The sequence below is a fragment of the Mytilus trossulus genome, chromosome 7 (assembly GCF_036588685.1).
Source record: "Mytilus trossulus isolate FHL-02 chromosome 7, PNRI_Mtr1.1.1.hap1, whole genome shotgun sequence".
Lineage (NCBI taxonomy): Eukaryota > Metazoa > Mollusca > Bivalvia > Mytilida > Mytilidae > Mytilus > Mytilus trossulus.
The window spans coordinates 76,237,161-76,259,384 of record NC_086379.1 but is presented as its reverse complement, the minus strand read 5'-3'; the positions used below and the strand labels follow the sequence as shown (position 1 = coordinate 76,259,384).

The 22,224-nt window shown below is 32.3% G+C and overlaps 2 protein-coding genes across 3 annotated transcripts; one reads left to right on the top strand and one right to left on the bottom strand.

Annotated features, from left to right (window-relative positions):
- Nucleotides 1-20,494, bottom strand: LOC134725835 (heterochromatin protein 1-binding protein 3-like). 2 transcript variants are annotated; one of them, XM_063590053.1, is made up of 11 exons: nucleotides 20,391-20,454; nucleotides 13,612-13,872; nucleotides 13,063-13,189; nucleotides 12,272-12,442; nucleotides 11,110-11,241; nucleotides 8,797-8,913; nucleotides 7,101-7,332; nucleotides 5,811-5,967; nucleotides 5,271-5,386; nucleotides 4,690-4,867; nucleotides 1-2,768 (listed from the first exon to the last, which is right to left on the bottom strand). In XM_063590053.1, the coding sequence occupies exons 2-11, from the start codon at nucleotides 13,851-13,853 to the stop codon at nucleotides 2,585-2,587; spliced, it is 1,656 nt and encodes a 551-aa protein (XP_063446123.1). In that variant the 5' UTR covers nucleotides 13,854-13,872; nucleotides 20,391-20,454; the 3' UTR covers nucleotides 1-2,584. The 2 variants fall into 2 exon arrangements, with proteins under 2 accessions (XP_063446123.1, XP_063446122.1); XM_063590052.1 differs by having other exon boundaries at nucleotides 2-2,768; nucleotides 13,612-13,859; nucleotides 20,391-20,494.
- LOC134726679 (52 kDa repressor of the inhibitor of the protein kinase-like) lies at nucleotides 18,093-19,418 on the top strand. The gene has a single exon (XM_063591093.1). The coding sequence runs from the start codon at nucleotides 18,093-18,095 to the stop codon at nucleotides 19,416-19,418; it is 1,326 nt and encodes a 441-aa protein (XP_063447163.1).
- Nucleotides 20,495-22,224: the final 1,730 nt, after the last annotated feature.

The following is a 22,224-nucleotide window of genomic DNA, read 5'->3' as shown; positions in this document are numbered from 1 at the left end:
ATTTTTTTACACTGAATTACATTTTCTAATTATTGATATAAAGACTACTTTGGCAGTGCTCAACACATTAAAATGAAGATCTAAAGCTTCTCAAACTGTCAAAAAATGTTGTATACACATACATTATCAAGAATAATTGTAATATATTTATCATAACAAGAAAACAAAAAAATATACATAAAACATCTGAATATGAAAAATGTAGAAGCAAAACAAGCAATATTTATAAGATATAAAATCAGTATACTTTATAAAACAACAGAAACGGTTTAACAGTCAATAAAAATTACACTTTTGAAAAACAAATAAACAAAAAAGGTAATATATTTAATATCTAAACAGACGAGCTTCATGAAGCCTACATTACTAATATTTGGTACATTAACAAATTCTGACGTCATTATTGAATCACTTTATCATGTTCTCTCTAATGTAAAGCTCTTTTCTGCATTTGCAGCCATGTTTGCTAATTTGTGAATAAAAATCTTTCTTGTGAACGACCATCAATTAAAAAATATATGCATACTAAATATATAACGATGTAACATACTCGAAAAAGGAAAAACCAAAAAATTGTTTGCATTAATTTCCTTTTTGAGTTTTGTGCAGAAGGACAATAAAAATTATTTGTTTATAGATGCATAAATATATATGTTGCATGGCAGTAAACATTGTAAAACCATGAAAGATCAGTCAAAAGAAAAGTGTTTTACCAATTATGCCATAAATATGATCATAATTCTGATTTAAAAAAACACACTTATAAAATGCCCTTCATAAAGATCAATGCTAATTTTAATAAGAATGAAACGAATATAAATGTTTGGCAAATTTATGCTCAATGTATTGTAGAAATATAAGCAAAATTCAATTTAACATAACATAAACTTACTTAAATAAAAATGTCCATTAGGCAAATAAGTAAACAAAATGAAAAATAATTCAATTGCAATAAATATCATTAGTGAGGCATGTCACTATTTTATATTTCACATGGAATTCATAAATATAAATTTTCATATAACCATGATTCAATGAATTTACACTCTCGATGATAACTGATTAAATAATCTGTTAGGCTTAATTGATTTTATCATTAACTAAGTAACCTAACTTTTATAAGCATATAAAACGAAAATACCAAACTAGTTTAAATGTCAATTCATCATTACATAATCTATAGGACTCACAGTAATTTCATTGTATGCTCACAATATAAATAATGATACACAACTGGCTAAATATTCATTTATTCCAGATATTAAAACCAACAACAATATATTACTGTACTCTTGTAAATTTAACCCATTACCCAGAATTCATTGAATTTCCTACAGCAAATCTTGATATTTGTGATATATAAAATAACCCATGTCATCTGGGCAGCTGTACTGACCGTGCAAGAGCTGTATAGCCAGTAAAGGTCGTTAAAAATTTCCATTTGTTGTTGGGCAGTTGTTCACTCATTACACCAAGGTGCAGTAATGTTTGATGCATTTTTTTTACACAAACATTGTGACAAGGATTCTCTATAAATCATGTCTTAAAATTACATCAATTAACAAAAACTTATAATAATAACAATTATCTCAATATCCTGCAACAGTAGGCATGTTTTATTGTCATTAAAAGCAATGGAGCTAAGGCTACTTTTGTAAAACTTTACTGGGAAAATGGAGTAAAAGAAATTGTGCTTGAAAAAACAAATCCAGTATTTTCATTGGATGAATTCTGATCATACTCCACATTTTTATGACTGCAAGGCCTGATTCTTGTTTTTTGTATTTTGAAAAGCAACACAAATACAGGCAGACTAGTAAATGTACTCACAAAAACAATGTTTTATATATATATCATTAACAAAACATAAAGCTTGTTTTAGTGAATAAACATAACAATGCTGACCACAATGCTTTGAGATGATTATTTAATGAAGTGACCTCACATACACAAATAATTCAGGATTTACCATAAGCAGCAAAACTATACAAAGCTTTCATCAAAGTTTTATTCATTTCATCTTTATATAAAATTGGATAAAATTTATTGCACTCTTCAAAAGTTATATTTTCATATAAAACAAATTTAGTTAATCAAATTCATATATTTTGGCTTGTTTTGCACACAATGGTATAGTTGAAAAGGAAACAGTATAGAAACATGTATTCATATTCAACACTGCCAGAAGTCATATATTATCTTCAAACTAATGACCCATGCCATAATACATTCTTTTCATTTATTATAAAAACCTTAAAATATTGTATTAAAAAAAGAAAATGTTACTAATGACGTCTGGTTTTATGACAATTTCTTAATCATTATTCACCAGAAGAATATACAGCAAATCACTACATAATACAACAAATAAACAATAGCTGATATCCAATCATATCAACACAAATGTTAGGGTTTGACCCTGGTTTTACTGTGATGATCCAATGAACAACTTCCAACCTATATGCCTCGAGTCAGCTGACCCTTTATAGAAGTCATGTGATGTCTCTCACTCCTGCACAGCAAGCAACTGACTACCATACAAATAATGATGCTGCCTTTGTATATAATGTACAGACACAGACTTTCAGGCCTGTATTCCTGCATATCGTCCTGACTTTGTTTTACGAACCACATAATTCTCTCCTGAGACTCCTTCATCTCCAATCCATTCCTCAGTCAGGTCTTCTACCCCTGCTAGTGTTCTAGGGGGAGGAATAAAGGGTTTTGCAAGCTGAAATGTACCACTCATTCCAATTCCTGTTATTTGCCTGAAATAATTGAAAATAAACAATAATGAATGTGCTGATTTTAAAAGCATCAATAACTTGTAATTCCTTCATCTTTTTTTTCTGTTGACCATCTTTTTTTTTCTCTTTGCCCATGGTGTTGTCCATCTTTTTTTTCTTTTGCCCATGGAATTGTCCATCTTTTTTCATTTTTGACCCTAGTGATGTCCTACTTTCTTTTTCTAATGGTTTAAGTATGCTCCCTGTTTTAATTCTATATTCAACTTTGCGTGTTAAATTTAGACGTTAAAATTGAGAAATTTCAACTATCAACATTTGGGGCTTTTAAAATCTAAATATTGCAAAAAAATACTTTCAAAATGCCTTAATATATAATATTTTATGTATTTAAAGCAATAGAGTACTCACTTGATATATCAGACTTAGCACAATTATTCAAAAGTCAAATTTATATGAGCCTGTGCCTAAAAATGGAGGTTTTTCAATGAAGGGGGACCTTATATGAAGATGTAATATTTTCCAGCAATTTTAAATTTGTGAAGCTTTTTTATTATAAATAATCCTTATATATGTATTTAATGTACTTTAAATGGAAAGAAAACTTACAAATAACATATCATATTAGTTTAAAAGGGTCTTAGGCCAAGTAAGACTAAAAATAATTTAGGGTCAATTTAGGCCGTAGCACATATTTACATTTAAAAATGCATGTTGAAGCTATAGGAAATAAAAATTTGTGTCTTTTCTATCATTTCTATACTCAGGTGACATGACACAATAAATCTGAGCACAAAAAGGCTCTCACATTCAACCTTTGTAGCAGACAGTATGGTCTGATACAAAGTTTTTTCACTTTTTACTGAAAAACTTGCATGCAATTTTAGTCACAACAGGCTTATATTTGAACCACATGCTATCCTACAGAAGTAAAGAAAGATATTATGTGAAATGAAACAGGTACAAAAGACATTGTTAAGTGCTTTTTATACAATTTTAGTGATATCTTTAATATAGACTTCAGCTTTTATGTACCATGCTCCTCACATTTAACTTGATCCAAACAGGGACTTAGATGAGGGTCATTTATACAACACATTTTGCTCATATTGTCTGAGATAATCTTCTTTTCTGTAGATTCAGAGTTTACAAATGAGTAATACAACTGGATTAAAGCATGGAAACACAAAAATTGACACAAAAAACATGTCAGATAGAAAGTCAGAATGCCACTTATGCATCAAAATTGAAAAAGCTATGAAATGCTTATTTTGACCCTATAATGCCAAAATTGGTCATTTTTGCAGAAATTCTATCAAATAAAAGTTTAAATCCTTTAGTTTTATGCTATTTGACAAATTGCCACCATCTTATCATTCAGGGAAGTTGCCAAAGTACAGAATCTACATTTCCTGATTTCACCTCTTAGGTTCGAGTACACAGTTATTTCGTAGTGCATTTCTTTTAGACAATATATGAAAATTAAAAAAATCCCACCTGCGCTTTCTCAATAATATTTTTACAGTGTGTTGTACTACTTTTGGGAAAAATTATATCAAAGTTATAGAAAACTTCATCAGCTCTAACTCAAAATATGGACAATTTTATGTTAAGGGGGTCTTGAAATCTTTTGACAGCTTCCGAAGTGCTAATTTTTTACCTTTTTCAGCTGGACCGTATCACTACTTCACATTAATATTTATGACCCAAATTTTTTTACAGTGTCATTTCACCCCCCAACTTGCTATATAAGGCATAAAACATGGAGAAATAAATTTGGAAGGGGTATAACAAAAATTGACAAGTAACACACTGTCCACACTAAGGACTATATTCGTGGACAACTGAAAACAAAGGACGGTAACTGTGTACTCGGACCTATTATCCTTTTAATTTCACATCTTTTAAATTCTATTTCAGTAACAAAAGTCATTGATAAACGTACCTAATTACACCATTTTTCAATGCCCTTTCCATGGCAGTTTTGAACTTGTGTGGTCGAGATTCAATATTAAAATCAGGATGATAGTCCATGATGTACTGTTTGATTCTTATAACTGTGGACTGCTTAGGTTCATGACTGGCTACAATGGCCTGACAAATCATATCATCTATGGTTTTACCTTAAAATAGAAAAAAATATATTTGTTAAAGAATGTTCCCAAAACATTTTTAACCTAACCTTGTATAATTGATCCCAATTTTTATAATGTTAAACTAATCCAGGTAATATGGAAAAAATAAATCCACAATATAAATATTCTAATATTAAAAAAAAGTTTGGTAGAAGTCCCATAGCTCCTGTAAAAATTGTATTACCTTACTGATGAAATAGTATGGAGAAGACACTATAGCAATTAATAATCTAAGTATGAAAGCTGTATGCCAAACAGTCAGTGATTATTGATGTGATTCAAAAGGGCAGCTTGAGAGACCATTACCATATCCCATTGTGTGAAGCACAGTGGACAATACGTGGAATAACTTTTTTACAAATTTGAAACTACTGCTATATATTGAACATACTTGATTCTGGATCAAAATCATCGAGCAGTAGACGATAAGACCCCTGACCAACACTGTTTCCTGATGACTGTTCCCATATTCCTTTTTCTATTCCTTTCTCAATAGCTGGTTTCAGTCTGTAACAAAAATACAATAAAGATGAGATAGATTATTAAATAAGCAATTGACATATTGTTTTTTTTTGTTTAATCCTTTTATCAATTTGCACATGACAATGCTTACCCGTACCCCCCTTGAAAACAAATAAGCACTGTCAAAGTCAATGTTCTGTTCGAATTGTGACTGTTAAAGTTGAGTTTGTGAGTCCAATCCTTATCAGATTGACTGAAAAAATTTAATATTGATTTATCAACTCGAAACTTTAAACAACCATTAAGGATGTGTCTACTGCTAATGACCTTTTGTTGACCTTGAGAGGTCCTTTGTGGGTTTTAGTGTATTAGGTCTTTTGTATCTTAAGCATATACCAAGCATCTCAATTTATTCCCATGTAATTTGAAAAAGCTGTAATATTTGTATTTTCCTTAAAAAGTTCATTACCTGGTTTCAGCATTTACACTTGGATAATTGTCAACTAGATATTTCCTGATTTTGCCAAATGAGGCCTCTTTGGGTTCACTACAGTAAGTAAAGGCTAAAGGAAATGTATCATCTATCTTCTCTGGGTTACTGTGTGGATCAGTTTTCTCCCATTTTGCTACAAGATAAACAGTTAATTATCTCTGCTGCTTTTTCATGCATCTGCCACCAACACTTAGTGTGTAAGAACATATGTAATACATTATCTTGTTCTCACATCTGTCACATAATTCTGAAATTTGTTGTAAGCAGTATTTATAACAAATCTGCTTATTTTGAATTACACACCAGTTTTATAAGTTTGGTTTTAAAATATAACCAGACAAAGATGATGGCCCAGCTGCATGCATGACAATAGAGCCATACACATTGGATTTAATTAACAACAGTCAATTTGAAGTACAATTTAAAATTGTTGTGTATAAAAGTATTGTTGAATTTCAAAACATCGACATCCAGGAATGGGATGCACTGATGATGTAAAAATTGCATTCTTGCTACAACCCATTCAATTTGGTAGAAGCAAAAAAAACTTCATTGAGATTTCACTGTTGTTAAATAAAAGGCAAATAACGGGTAAAAATTCCTACTCGCTACAACTCAACATTATGAAGCTGTTGACCAAATATTAAATCATTCCCCTTCAAAGAGGCAAAGAAAACTCAGAAAAAAGTTTCCTACTTGACCTATATCCACTAAACATTTTCTTGAAGAAATTTGTCAAACAGAGAAGTTTGAGCTTCCAATAAGTCTGCTTTAGTGCTTACAACAGTGCATATAAAAATATCATTGACTACTGTTTTGCCTTATTTCAAAAAGGTTTTTGCAGAGTTAAACAGCAAATATGCGCAATAAGGGCAGAAACAGAACATAAAATGATATTTCCAATAAAAATCTTCAAAGAATATATCACATCATCAGTGGCTGATCCAGGGGGTCCAACCCCCCCTTTTTTAGATGATCAATGCATTTGAATGGGACAATATAGTTAGACCCCTCCCCCTTTTTAAAATGGCTGGATCCGCACCTGATCATAAAATCCAATACAGTTTCACTAACCACAATAGTACTAATGAAACATGTTACTTCCTATATATGACATCTAGTTCAGTTTCAGTATCCAAATACCAGCTAATCAAGTTAACAGAAAATGGACATGCATTCCCTATAACAAGCTTCACCTCATTAGTTCAGAAGCAGGTCTTTTTAGCATTATAATATTTTAGTGTTTTAATTGTATTATCTACTTACGTTTTTTAATATGTCGTTTTTTCTTCTTTTTCTTTTGTGGCTCTTCTTCCTTTTTTACATCTTCCTTTTTTACATCTCCCTTTTTTTCATCCCCCTTTTTGTCATCCCCCTTTTCCTCTATTTTTCTCTTTGTTCCTTTTTTCTTTGGTGTTTCTTCCTCTGTTTTGGCTGGTTCTTCATCTCCCTCCTTGTTTTCTTTTTCTGATTCTTTTCTTTCTTTTTTCTTCTGAAGCTACAGAGCAATAAAATAGAATTGTAAGCAGGCTCTACATTTTATCTATTCTCTTTAAGTTAACTAATATAAACATAGGAACCAAAAGAGAATGTTAGGTTGGAATGAAGATTTTTCAAGCCAGTTTTGCTGTCTTTCATTGGAAGGGAGTCTTACTCTTTCAATGTTAATTATAGAATAAGTAATCGAAGAATTCAAATAGAGAAAAAATATTCAACGAGAGACCGAACAGCAAATTAATTCATGAATGCGCATAGCGCCTGAGTTAATCATCAGTGTTGTGGAGTGTTTTGGGTCACAAGTTGAATATTTTTTCGATATTTAAATTCTTTAATTAGTTATTCTTTTTATTACATTGGCAAATGGCTTTTTTAAAGAAATTAATGTAAAACATGTAAGGAACTATATCTGTTTTCTACGCATTCCGCCACTATCGACGTCTTCACAACACCTTTTGTTGTATGACGTCCGAAAGTAAAATAACCATGTTTATTTCACATGTGAAAATATCGGTTTTTATTTAACTGGGAAATCAATGTAATTTATTGCAACCAATGCAATAAAAACAATCAATGATGTGTTTTCAAAGCAACAACTTATCTTTATCCATCATATGCTCAATTCCAAAATTGTAGCTGAAATTTATTTCTCTTAATCCCAACAAAATAACTTTAAATTAAAGTGCTTGTAAGCTATGAAGGGAAACGATTGCTGTTTTTGTCAGTGGAAGGTAAAATTACACATAGCATTCCAAAAACATGGTAGTTGAAAAAGGAAAATCACTCCAATTTTAAAGAAAACCTTTTACAATTATATCATTGATATTCTTAAAACAGATGTTAGATTTCTGCAACTTGTACAAGCGATGTTATTTCCTGACAAGCATAACATTGTTTTGGAACTTCAATATCTGAGCATATACTTCATTGGTAAATTTCTGGAAATTTTCATGGCAGTTTAGAATCTTGTGATCAATGCACTATACTTTTGTATGTCAAAAGTAGTGATAAACCTTAAAATATTTAGACGTTTAGTCTGTACCATAGGGTTTTGATTGCGTTTCAAGCAACTTAAGTAAATTGATTTATTACTGAATTTAGTCTAGTTTAGAATGTGCAGGAAATAACTGAACATGGAAAAGAAAATATGCAATCAACCATGGGATATTATACATTTGTCAAAACTTACTTTAGAGAACCAAATTCAGTAAACACTTAATAGTATTTGAATAATCATTGCGATAGAATGTGTAGATTTTTTTTTAAATTTAATTCGAGTATTTCATAATCGTAATTCCTTTTGATTGTCAGCATGCCTTGTTTCTTTATTGAACTACTAACATTGATAACTTGATAAAACAATCAAACTCAATTTCATTTTCAAGATCTTTCTCTATAAATTTTGTTTTCAATTTTTGCGGTCATATAAAAATATACAATTGATAGCATTGTTATTGTCCCCTACTTTTTCTTCTTTCTTTTGTTTTTCCTTTTCTTTCTCTTTCTCTTCCTTTTCTTTGATGTCTTCCCTTGGTTCAGCACCAAATATTCTGTAAAACCCGCACTTCCCTGTACCTTTTACCTGTAATCATTCAAAATTCTGTTAAACATATATCAATAGTTCACTATTCAATTGATTGAATGTTGTTTTAACTCCACTATTGTGCTATTTTTTAGCGGTCACTTTTTTATTGGTGGAGGAAGCTGGAGTGTTTGGAGAGAAATATCAACCTTTGGTAGAAAAACTGACAATCTTAGTCAATTTAGGGTGGAGTCAAGTGCATCTGCCATGTGCCTGATGCAAACTCACAATCTCCATGTTGACAGGCAAGTGATATAGTAGTTCAATTACTTAGACCACTCAGCCATTTAGGCCCAAAAATCACTATTCCTGCATCTTCAGTCAAGCTCAAAATATAAAAGATAGTATATAGGGTTTTTGAAAAGGGGGAAAATTGACACAGGTGACCAGTATGACAGTATTTTAAATATACACAGAGGACTACACTTTTAATTAACTATATTTGATGTAGATAGATACAGATTGCAGAATATTTCTTAAATATAACGCGAGTGTTCCCAAATTGCACGGATTTATCAGTTTTTTCACCTATGTTTATTTTTCGATTCTTACAAAATATTTTGTAGATGACAGGTAATTTTTAAAACCATGAGAATATTACAGTAAATGTGTCATAATTAAGAATAATTTTAGCCATAGTGGTAGCATAAATAAAATTGAGAATCGAAATGAGGAATGTGCCAAAGAGACAACAACCCGACCATAGAAAAGACATCGAAGAAGGTCACCAATGGGTCTTCAATGCAGCGAGAAATTCCCACACCTGGAGGCACCCTTCAGCTGGCCCCTAAACAAATACATATACTAGTTCAGTGATATAGAACGCCATACTAAACTATAAATTGTACACAAGAAACTAAGATTCAAAATAATACAAGACTAACAAATGCCAGGCTCCTGACTTGGAACAGGCGCAAAAATGAGGCGGGGTTTAATATGTTTATGAGATCTCAACCCTCCCCGTATACCTCTAGCCAATGTAGAAAAGTAAATGCATAACAATACGCACATTAAAATTCAGTTCAAGAGAAGTCTGAGTCTGATGTCAGAAGATGTAACCAAAGAAAATAAACAAAATGACAATAATACATAAATAACAACAGACTACTGTTAACTGACATGCCAGCTCCAGACTTCAAATAAACTAATTGAAAGATTATGTCTTCATCATATGAATATCAGGCACAATCCTTCCCATTAGGGGTTTATTATCATACCATCATAACATATATGAGAAGAACTTAACCTGTGTCACAAATTTCTCTCGTTAAAATCTAAATTGTTGTTACATACATGAGCGAATCGTACAAGTTGAAATATATAAACACCGCAAGATGGTGACAAGGGAACAACATCTAAAAATGGATAATTATTGATCGGAAATGAAAAATCATCTCTTTTATCATAAATATTAGTATTAAGCTTTCCGTTAAAGATAGAGAAATCAAGATTGAGGAAAGGGCAGTGGTCATTGTTAGTATTAGCTTTATTTAAAGTAAGTTCAACAGGATAAATTTCTTATACATACTGAAGTCGTAATTATTGAGAGCCAAAATATCATCCAAATATCTAAAAGTATTATTAAATTTGTATATCAGATGTTGTTTCGATGAGTCTTTGCTGATTTTGTAATAAATTGTAATTCATAGCAATACAAAATCATGTATGCAATAAGTGGTGCACAATTATCCCCATTGAAATTCCGATAACCTGATGATATACAGAATCTCCAAAACGAACAAAAATGTTATCTAGTAAAAAATCAAGGGCAGATATAGTATCAAAGCATGTTCAATTGACATAGTTTTTGTTTATTGCTACTAAAAAATGATCTAAAAGAGTTTGATCATATCTATGAATGTGAGTATGATAGATTGGTGTTTAATGCAACTTTCAACATTATTGTGCTATTTTGTGGAAGTAAGTTTTTATGTTTATTTTGTCATACATCAAAGTCATGTGCATTTAGATCCAGATATTTTTTCAAAAATCATTAGGCGACATAGGGGAATTTTAATGAAAATAATGGGGGCACAAACTTCTCCTTGGTGCTTCTTTAGAGCAAAGTCAGGATTCAAACGGCTATGATCTTGCTCACTTCTCAATTTTTTTAGCACTTCTCTGCCTCACCATTGTAGTATTACATTCAATATGTCATTTAACAATGACCAGTACAAAATGTAATTTGATACTAACCAGTTCAATACGTCCATAATAAACTCCACGTTCCAATGCTTGTAACAATTTGTGTGGCTGTAAATCCACTTGAAGAGCAGGATATTTGTTTGCAGTCGCTACTTTTATATTGGGAAATCTCACTCCATTTGTCTAGCATGTGTTAAGAAAATATAATAATCTTTAATGTACTTTAATTTGGTATTTTGTTAATCAAATAGAGCTTTTTGTAGGTAATCTAGTATACGGTACTGTAAACCAACTTATTGACAAGGATACTTTCTTTTGAGTTTAAGCCTTTGAAGAGAGCTGAGTATCAATTCTAATTTTTGTGATTTTCTTAATGACTTCCAACTATTTACAGTTTTTTTCAACTACCAAAATTCACAAAAAAAAAGTTGATGTACACTTCACGAAATCACTCTGCATTTATATGTGACCATATTTTTTTTTAAAGTATTCTCTTGTATAACATAAATCAAATTTTAATGCTCACAAGAATAGGTATGTTAAATTATAATTCTTAAATGCAGTCTGATAGTTAATCAATGATTGTAAGCATGTTTGCAGGCTGGTGAATTTAGTAAAACTATGATTTAGGTGTGTGTTTACAAGCTGATAAATTAAGTAAGTCTACAAATGTTAGTATGATAGATTGGGGTTTAATGCAACTTTCAACATTATTGCGCTATTTTGTGGAAGTCAGTTTTTATTGGTGGAAGAATCTGGAGTTCCATGGAGAGAACCATGGTCCTTTAGTTGGAAAACTAACAATCATAGCCAATTAAGATTGGAGTTAAATACACCTGCCATGTTAAGGATTCAAACTTAAAACTTTGGTGTTGACAGGCTAATAATACAGCAGTTCCAGTGCAAAGGCCATTGGGCCAACAATATCCCCGGATTGATTGTACCTAAAGTATGTGTTTGCATGTTGATATGTTAAGTAAATTTATATTTGAAAGTGTTTGTTCCAGGGGGTGATTTTTTGGCCAATCTATGATCATACGTGTGTTTGCATGGCACTAGATTTGTTCTGATCTATGAATCGATTGTAGTTGTTTGTTTGCAGGCAGGTGATTTTTTCTGCTTATCTATGATCACATGTGTGTTTGCATGGCAGAGGATTTTTGATAATCTATGATTGTAAGTGTGTTTGCAATCTGTCAAATAAAATGGATACAGGATTTCCGGTCTCTTTTAGAATTTCCTCCACAATATCTCTCATTTTCATGGTTAGACTTTCTGCCTTGGGTTTTGTAGATTTTGGCTTTGCTTTTATTTCTCTGATTAATCCCTTATAAGGTGATGATTCTTTGATTCCAAATTCCTTTCCAAACTTATCTTTGACATCCTAAACAAAAAAAGGGATTTTTTAAGGACAAATATATTAGAATGAATATGATGTATTAAATTATCAAACTAGAAAACATAAGATACAATTAGATCTGATTACAATAAATGTCACAAGCAACATGAATAGTACTATTAGAACACTCAAGACCATCTAGACCTTGACATTTTGTATAGATTTCTATCTGCTGTCAACTGTTATGTTGTTCAGTTGCTGTCTAATACATTTCATTTTTATTCTTATTGGTTACAAAGGTCCATAAAAATATTTTAGGTCTCTTCACCAAAATCGTAATAATTATGTCTAACATCCACTTCATATTTCATTTAGTTAACATCCATTTGTGTTTTTTCGAATACTTTGGCATACACGAATGTACTTCAGTTAAATCTTAAATTATGCTATAAAGTTATGTATATCTTACCTAATTAGAATTTATTTGTTTCCAAGCTTCAAATAAAAAAAAAAAACACTAAAAAATTTGAAAGCAAAATTTCTTGAAAAAAAACTACAATCAGTACATCAAGTTTTGTTACTAAGGTATCATGCATATCTTTTGTAGCAGTATATTTATTCTGTGTGCAAATAAATAATAATAGAGATCAGCAAAATGGTTTTACCCTGTTAAACTGTGATGGATCTACGGTAACTGGAATATTCTGTTGTGCACAGAAATCTGTGAAGTATTCATACAAGGTCTGATACGATACGGAGGCTCCTTCCCTTGACTCTACATGTTCTGCAAACCTGTAAAATCAATATCGTAACCATCTATTATGTCGGAATATATATAAACCAATATTTACCTATGTACATAATTCAGCTGAGTTATTTTAAGTATATCAATATTTGTTTAAATTTTAGAAAAATCTATAAGGGTTCCACAAAACCCAGTGTCTCCCCTACTTTTACTGTTAATAGCACGCTCAACAAAACCCAGTGTCTCCCCTACTTTTACTGTTAATAGCACGCTCAACAAAAATGATGAAAAAAATCAATAAAAATATTCCTCTTAATGCTATCTTCTTATTGTTAGGAGCTTCTTTCCAAAGATGATAAAAATCTGGGATAGTTTCATGAGATGAGGAAATTATAAATGTATTTAAGTGTAAGTAAGTGATGTTGGGATTATTGGTCGTGGTTACCAAGATTTTATAAAAAAACCTTACCAGTCTGTCAACTGCTGTTCACCAGGTGGAACAGTTCTTTTTCTTTTTTCTAATATCACTGGCACTTCTGCCTCCGGTACTGGTGGCTTTTCTTTTTTCTTTGGGCTTGGTTTTACATCTTTTTTCTTAGTTTTTTCTATTTCTGTTTCTTTTTCCTCTTCAGGTTCCTTTGATAATTGTTTGCTTCTTTCTTTTTCAGCCAAGTATTCCTGAGTCTTCTTCTTTAATTTTATTGAAGGCATTATTTACTGCAAATAAAATCTAAATATATTAGAATGACATGAATAAAATTGAGAATGGAAATGGGGAATGTATCAAAGAGACAACAACCTGACTATAGAAAAAACAACAGCAGAAGGTCACCAACAGGTCTTCAATGCAATGAGAAATTCCCGCACCCAGAGGCGTCCTTCAGCTGGCCTCTAAATGCCTATTACTGAACATATTGACAATGATTGAATGCATAAATAGTTAGGGATACAAACTAGAGGCTCTAAAGAGCATGTGTCGCTCACCTTGCTCTATGTGAATATTAACAAAGGAAGCAGATGGATTCATGACAAAATTGTGTTTTGTTGATGGTGATGTGTTTGTACATCTTACTTTACTGAACATTCTTGATGCTTACAATTATCTCTTTCTATAATGAACTTGGCCCAGTAGTTTCAATGGAAATGTTAGTAAAAATTTACAAATTTTATGAAAATTGTAAAAAATTTACTATAACATACAAAGGACAATGACTTCATAGGGATCAATTGATCATTTCGGTCATGTTGACTTTTTTGTAAATCTTACTTGCTGAACATTACTTATGTTTACAGTTTATCTCTATCTACTGTGAAAGTACTTTTATTCGTGAGGTACCTATTTTCGTGGTTTTCGTGGATGACTTTATCCACGATTTAAGTGTCCATCGAAATAAAACAACCATTTTCCAAATCAAGACATGGAAAGATCCCCATTTTGACTAATGAAAAGTCTGATATGATCTAGAGAATATATTGAATAACGCCAAATCTGAGAATACTTTAATAGCAGTCACAGAACTACAACCGCATGCAGGGTTATACCTATTCAATCTTTAATAAAATAAACTGTACAACTTTTGATCTTTTAATTCTCATAAAAAATATTTTTGATCGATGAAAGTTAAATTTCCGGTATTGATATGCCAGTATGATAAAGTGTTCATTTTATATCCTCATAGTTCTCGTACATATGGGAACTAATCATTTGCTGGGTTTGATTTTGAAAAGAATTATTTGAGAATTCTAGATACGTTTAAAGCATATGTTTATGTTACTGTTTTTCTTTAGGTGACATGTTAATGGCCTAATTAACACCTTTGATGGTCTTTAATCTGTTGATCACTTTATCATGGGTTAATAAGTGTTATCACTTCGATTTACACGGGTCAATGTTTACTTTGCAATTTCCTTCAATCAATACTATTTGTAACTTCGTTTCTAAAGGCTTTAATTTTTCAATATTGAGTAGTTTTAGAGGAGAAGATTTTTTAAAGTTAGCAAATATGATGAACAAATTGTGAAAAATTGTCATTAAAGGACAATAACCCCTTAAGAGGTCAATTGACAATTTTGGTCATATAAATTTATTTGTAGATCTTACTTTGCTGATCATTTTTGCTGTTTACAGTTTATCTTTATCTATAATAATATTCAAGATAATGACCAAAAACTGCAAAATTTCCTTAAAATTACCAAGGATTTGTATACAAATCCTTGAAATTACCAATTAAGTGATTCATCTGAAAATTGACCATTTCGATCATGTTGACTTATTTGTAAATCTTACTTTGCTGAACATTATTGCTGTTTACAGTTTATCTCTATCTATAATAATATTCAAGATAATAACAAAAAACAGCAAAATTTCCTTAAAATTACTAATTCAGGGGCAGCAACCCAACAATGGGTTATCCAATTCATCTGAAAATTTCAGGGCTGATAGATCTTGACCATATGAACATTTTCACCCCATGTCAGATTTGCTCTAAATGCTTTCATTTTTGAGATATAAGCCAAAAATTGCATTTGACCCCTATGTTCTATTTTTAGCAATGGCGACCATGTTTGATGATAGATCAAAACTTCGGATACAATTTTTTAACTAGATACCCAAAGGAACATTCAGTTAAAATTTGGAAGTAAATGTATTTGGCCTAGTAGTTTCAGAGGAGAAGATTCTTGAAATAGTTTACGACGACAGACGAAGACAGACGGACGACGACGGACGCCAAGTGATGGCATAAGCTCACTTGGTCCGTCGGGCCAGGTGAGCTTATGAAAACCTAGCTTCCGTCTTCATCTTTGTTTTTGATTTCTAACGTGGTAAAATTTGTGACTTGATTGTAGCAGAAAGTCCAAATGTATAAACACTGCCCGACATGATCCCCATAGTTAAATGGGGGTCTCATTGGGAGTCCTGATTCCTGTATCCCGCTAACACTATGTACGGAAGCAGTTATCATCCTGTATTCCACTTACACTATGTACATTAGCATTCTCATCCTATGTTTGGCTTACACTATATACGTAAGCAATTCTCAATTTTTTAAATTTCCAGTGTCCCCCTATACTTAATTTCCTGTTTTCAGTGGCGTAGCTTCCATTGAGGCAATGAGGCAACTGCCTCACTAGTTTTTTTTGGCAAAAAAAAAAAATATAAAATATTTTCATGTACTTGACACTTAGTTTTATTTCAAATAAGAAAATACTAGATCATCGTCTTTTTCTGTGAAGCTTTTTTACAGAAACATACATTGTCGCCCGTCATTGGTATTATAAATTTGTAAAAAGTTGTTGAGATCCAAAATTGGAAATCATGGACAAATATCTTATTAAAAAAAGAAAGACAGTCACTGCAGAATCCACGGATAATATGGATCCGGGTAAATTAATTATATATATAATAGTTCTTTAGTATCATGACAGCATTATATCTGATTTATTGTGTATAGATCTTTAAATTGTGTATGACACAGGCGCGGATTCAGATGGAAGAAAAAATGGGGGAGGGTCGGTAGCATACGCCCCCTAAACATGCACTTTTCTCTTTTTTTAGCATATACTTGTCATTGTTTCGCCCCCTAGTATTTAAACCTGGATCCACCCCTGTGACATACTTATGTGTGTTCCCAATAAAAAAAAAAGAGAAAGTCAGCGGTCGGAGACATATCGGTAGAAATATTTACACCCCCTTTTTGTTTTTAAAGTCGGTAACTACATGTACAAATAACATAAGCTCTGTAGGGCTATTTTAAACCGACACACAAACATAAGACAAATATACAAACAGTACAATATTAAAAATTAATAACATGTATGTCTGTCTGTCCGTCCTTTATGACACTTTGATTGGCAATATTTCATTTTCTTACGGAAAGACGGTCGTATCAGACGTTCATGATGAGCAACAAAAAAACTGTCAACGATTAACTTGCATGAACTTATTTTACAATCTGACATTTTTTTTGCAGTTATATCCAAAACCCATGAAGAAGCTTCATGTAGCGACTCTCAGGATTCTGAAACAAACCCAAATACAAAAACACAAACACAAATACAGTCTCTTGATCCAGTTGGTTTTATAGGAAAATCTTTAAATGATACACTTAAAAGTACAATTCTTGGTTCAAAATGGATACCAGAAAAAGGAAAATTTTCATTTCCTCTTACACATGGTAGAAGATATAATGTAGCCTGGAAAGATAAATTCAATTGGCTAAGGTATTCTCCTTCTACAGATTCTGCTTTCTGTGCTCCCTGCATAGCGTTTGGTGAATGTACATTGTAAGTTGACAAATTTTCCTCGTCTGGAATGAAAGACTGGAAAAATGCTGTCGGGGCTAAAAGAGGAACTTTTTTAATACATCAAGAATCTAGTGGCCACAAGGACGCTTTGCTCAAATCGTAGAACTTTCTACAAATCATTGAGGGAGGGGAAAAAAACATCAAGTGTAGTATTTCTAAGGCTTACGAAGATAATATTAAGAAAAATCAACAGATAATTCTCAATATTATCGACGTTATCGTAGTCATGGGTCAACGTAACATACCACTTCGAGGTCATAATTGGGATAAAGACGCTAAACGTGAAGATGGGAATTTTGATTTTTTTCGTCCATTGGAAAGCCGAAGACAAACCCGTCCTAAAACAACATTTAGCTACAGCAGCATACAACGCAAAATATTTGAGTCCCGACATTCAGAATGAAATTATTGCAATCGCTGGAGATGAGGTGTTAGAAGTCATTCTGTCAAGAGCTAGATGTGCCAAGTGGTTTTCTATTATGGCAGATGAATGTACAGACGTGGCAAACCTAGAGCAAATGGCAGTCTGCATTAGATTTGTTGATGTGAAAAGTATTGTGAATGAAGATTTCATTGGATTTGTCCCTCTAGATATTAAAGGTAGATGCAGTATCCATACATGTATCAACAGCCTTGCTTAAGATAATGGAGGATTGTAAATTAGATTTGCGAAATTTACGGGATCAGGGATATGACGGAGCAAGCGTTATGTCTGGGTTAAAATCTGGTGTAAGTGCCCGAATTAAAGAACTACAACCCCGTGCAGAATACCATCATTGTAGAGCACATGCGTTAAATTTGGTTATTTCGTCATCATGTAGAAGTGTTGATATGATAAGAACCGTATTTGATGATGTTAATCAATTAACGTGGTTCCTTGGTGGCAGTCCAAAGAGAACAGCAATTCTTAAGCTACACTTGCCCGATGCAAAACAAGTTGATTATTTAGTAGGGGATACCGATGACGAGAAAGTTGAGAGTAACATCAATATTGCAAATGCCTTTTCCAAGAGTTTGCTTCCGAAATTGTGTGAAACAAGATGGTCTGCTAGAGTTGACACACTGTCCGTTATTTTGGCTAAATACAAGGCAGTTCTTGCATCTCTTGAAGATGTAAGAAAGGAGAGTACGGCAACCGAAGCTCGCACAAAAGCCACTGCATTTATACATATGATGGAGAAGAGCACTTTTGTTGTTGCAATAGTAATTGCCCATCATATTTTAAGTTATACAAAGCCCTTAAGTCTTGCATTGCAGAATGCAAAATGTGATGTGTTCAAGGCCTTCACAGATGCTCAGACATGTAAAAAGGTAGTTGCTGCTCAAAGGTCGGACAAAGTGTTCAACAGATGTATATGGATGAAAGCAGCTGCGATCGCCGAGAGCATAGACATCGAGCTTGGTAAACCAAGAACAGTTGGGCGAATGCGTCATCGGGCTAATGCTGCATTTTCCGATGATTCGGTACACGGCTATTATAGAGTGAACGCATACTTTCCGTTTGTCGATCACTGTTTGAATGAGTTGAATGAACGATTTCCTGAACAAACACACCTATCTTTCTTGGCGTTTCAGTTGCTGCCATGTCGCCTTCAGAACATAACTGAGGAGGAAATTGACGATATCCAAGTCAGATATGAGGAGGATATGCCAGACTCTCCAGGGTTTGTTAGAGAACTTGAACGGTGGAAAATGTTCTGTTCCAGACTCCAAAACAGAGATAAAGATACCGGTAATCAGTCTTTGGAAACGGCAATTCAACTTGCAGACCCTAATTATTATCCCAATGTTCATGCAGTATTTAGAGTGCTGCTCACAATGCCTTCAGGATCCGTGCCCTGTGAGAGGTCTTTCTCTGCGATGAGACGCTTAAAACATTGGAGCAGATCTACGATGACCGAGACCGACTTTCTGGACTGGCTAGTCTCTTCATACATAGAGATATCACCGTTTGTAGAGAGAAGATTATGAGAAAATTTGATGAAACCAAAAAACGTCGCCTTGGACCATTACATTTCTAACATTAATGATAATTTGATAACTACATGTACTTGTACACAGGTGTTAACTTATTAAAATTGCAAAAAATAGTACACTGTCATATTATTTACATGTGAAAAGAGAATCCCATACAATGCATAAGAGGTATACTTTCGAGACGAATACACTATTTATTTAATATTTAGTACTTGTCATCCCAAAAGACAGTGTTGTATCAAGACTAACTTTCCTCATATAGATATGTTGCGATATGGCATTAGGTTGTGATGACAAATCATACATTTAAATCCAGGAAAACGCGTTTCAGGCCCTCAAACACCCCTAAAAAAAAATTTTGCCTCGCTCCGCTCGGCTAATTTTTTTTCGCGAATTGCCTCACTATATATAAGACCCAAGATACGCCCCTGGTTTTCAATGCACAATATTTGAGTTTCACTGTCACACTTACAAAAAAATCAGCAACACATACATTTCAATTCTAACATCATCAATATACTTGTTAAAAGTATTCCATGTCTAATTAAATAAAAAGTAAAGGATTGCCATGATTGTCTTAAAATTTTAAAGTGCCTTGTTTTTATGGACTGATAAAAATAAAACCTGTATGGGCCTCTAATCACGTGACCAGTCTGCTTACTATAAATAGATCGATATATAAAAAAAATGTTGTGTTGATCGCATGTTAATGGTCGAATTTCAATTTTCCCTTAGACGGGAAATATTGATGCATCTCAAAAATATAGCAATGCAATGATACCTGTTGTTGCTAAATTACACCTGCATTTAGAAATTAATAAGAATTTGAAAGGTGACGTATCGAGTCAGTAGACCTATGAAATCAATGAGTGAATACGAACGATCCGGTTAATTAGGCTTGCAAAAAATAAATGCAATTATAAAAACTTGAAAATTGTGTGTTTTCACACTATGTTTTAAACCTACCACTTCTTGCAGCACAGCAAAGTAGGTCAGCTTGTACATAAAATGCCAATGCTAATGACGTCCTAACTGATAGGAGGAAACGTAGGGAAGCATAGTTGAAAATCGGAAACCAGTTCATCGAGAGGCTTACTTGTTGTGCACAAAATACAAATACACTGATTTAAAGGGGCATTAGGGAACGATTATTTAATTTCAAAGGGGTATGGGTTTTTGTTCCCGAAATAAAATAATCTAATCCACAATTTGATGAAAACACAATTAAAATAGTATAGTCAAACCTGAGACTACTATAACACATATATGTAACACAACACATGGTTATTTGGAATAGTAGTTTATTGAAGCCCGTCTGGACCAGTGTCCATAACGGACGGTCTCCTTTATAGACCTTTATACAGTCCAATACACAAGTATATATAAACAGAATATAAACAGTGTCAAGGTTTCTATTAATTGACCATTATAGTCTTAAATTAAAAGATACAGGGATGAATATCTATTAAGTTGACTCAAATTGACATGTTTTGGCCAACCTGGAAATTAATGGTCAAAGAATACATGCATGTCCAGTGTTTTAACTAATTGTTATTGCTACATGTCTTCACATGGTATGCAATACATGTATGTCCAGTGTTTAACTAATTGTTACATGTCACCTCATGATCTGCATGTAAATATTTCATATGCAGTAGCGGTCAATTGAACAACCTTTTACAAGGTCACGATTTTCTTAATAGATATTCCCCTGTATTTATTATATTCAATTTAATAAACATTTTAAGAATATATAATCATCAATATAAATATAAATATATTTTATATATATTTATATATATATTTTTCGCCTATCATATTGTCACATATAGTAGTCTCAGGTCAAACAGATGACAAAAACATATTTTAGATAAGTTTAGTTTCATTTTGAAAAGTAATGATACGGACATTAGTACTGTAAGTCAGGGACGTATATATAAGTCCTTGTGTAAGTGTAGCTAGAATAAGCGATATGTATGTTTTGAACATTAATTTAAAGCAACATAATGTTGTTAAGAGCTATTAAAGCTGATTGTGATAGCTTGCATTAATAATATTGTATGGATAACACCTCCACGCAATGTAAATATAAAATATGTATCTCTCCTCATTGAGAAAATATGTTGTTTTTGTTGTTGTTTTTTTGTTGTTTATTTTTGTATTTGTATTTTGTAAATGTCGGCTAGTATTATTTCTGTATAGGAATTTACACCAATAACATTATTTTATTTTATTTGATGATTTGATTAATTTTGAAACCGCAGATTTCCCCCACACCTTAATTTATAAACGGTTAGGCCCCCGTCAGGTGATGCTGAAGATGAAGTTCATTTTTTATCTATATGTGACACCCATTATTATTTATCTTAAAAAAGGGAGGAATTGATGCAAAATATATTTAAATCATGTCTGAACTTTCAATATTTCATGACATTTCTAATAACAAATTTATAATGAATCTGCATGAGGTCCCCAATGCATTCTATAAGAAGAAAAAATATACTAAGAATTTAAGGTAAAGTTTGACTTTGACTTTAGACTAAATTTTGATACTCTGTTAAGCCTGTACTGATCTTATGAAGAACTTCATTCTATAGTTGATCTGGCCACACAGTGATAATTTTTGCTACCGAGCTGGCTGGACATAGAATCTGTAAACATATGTTTTTAAAGTACATGTATATTCAAAAATTTATGAGTTTTACTCATCTGCATTAAGTAAAAGTAGGGTCTTCCCTTTAATCATCTTTGGTGCTTAATGCATATTATTAAAATTCCTTTTTAACTGACTATAAAATGA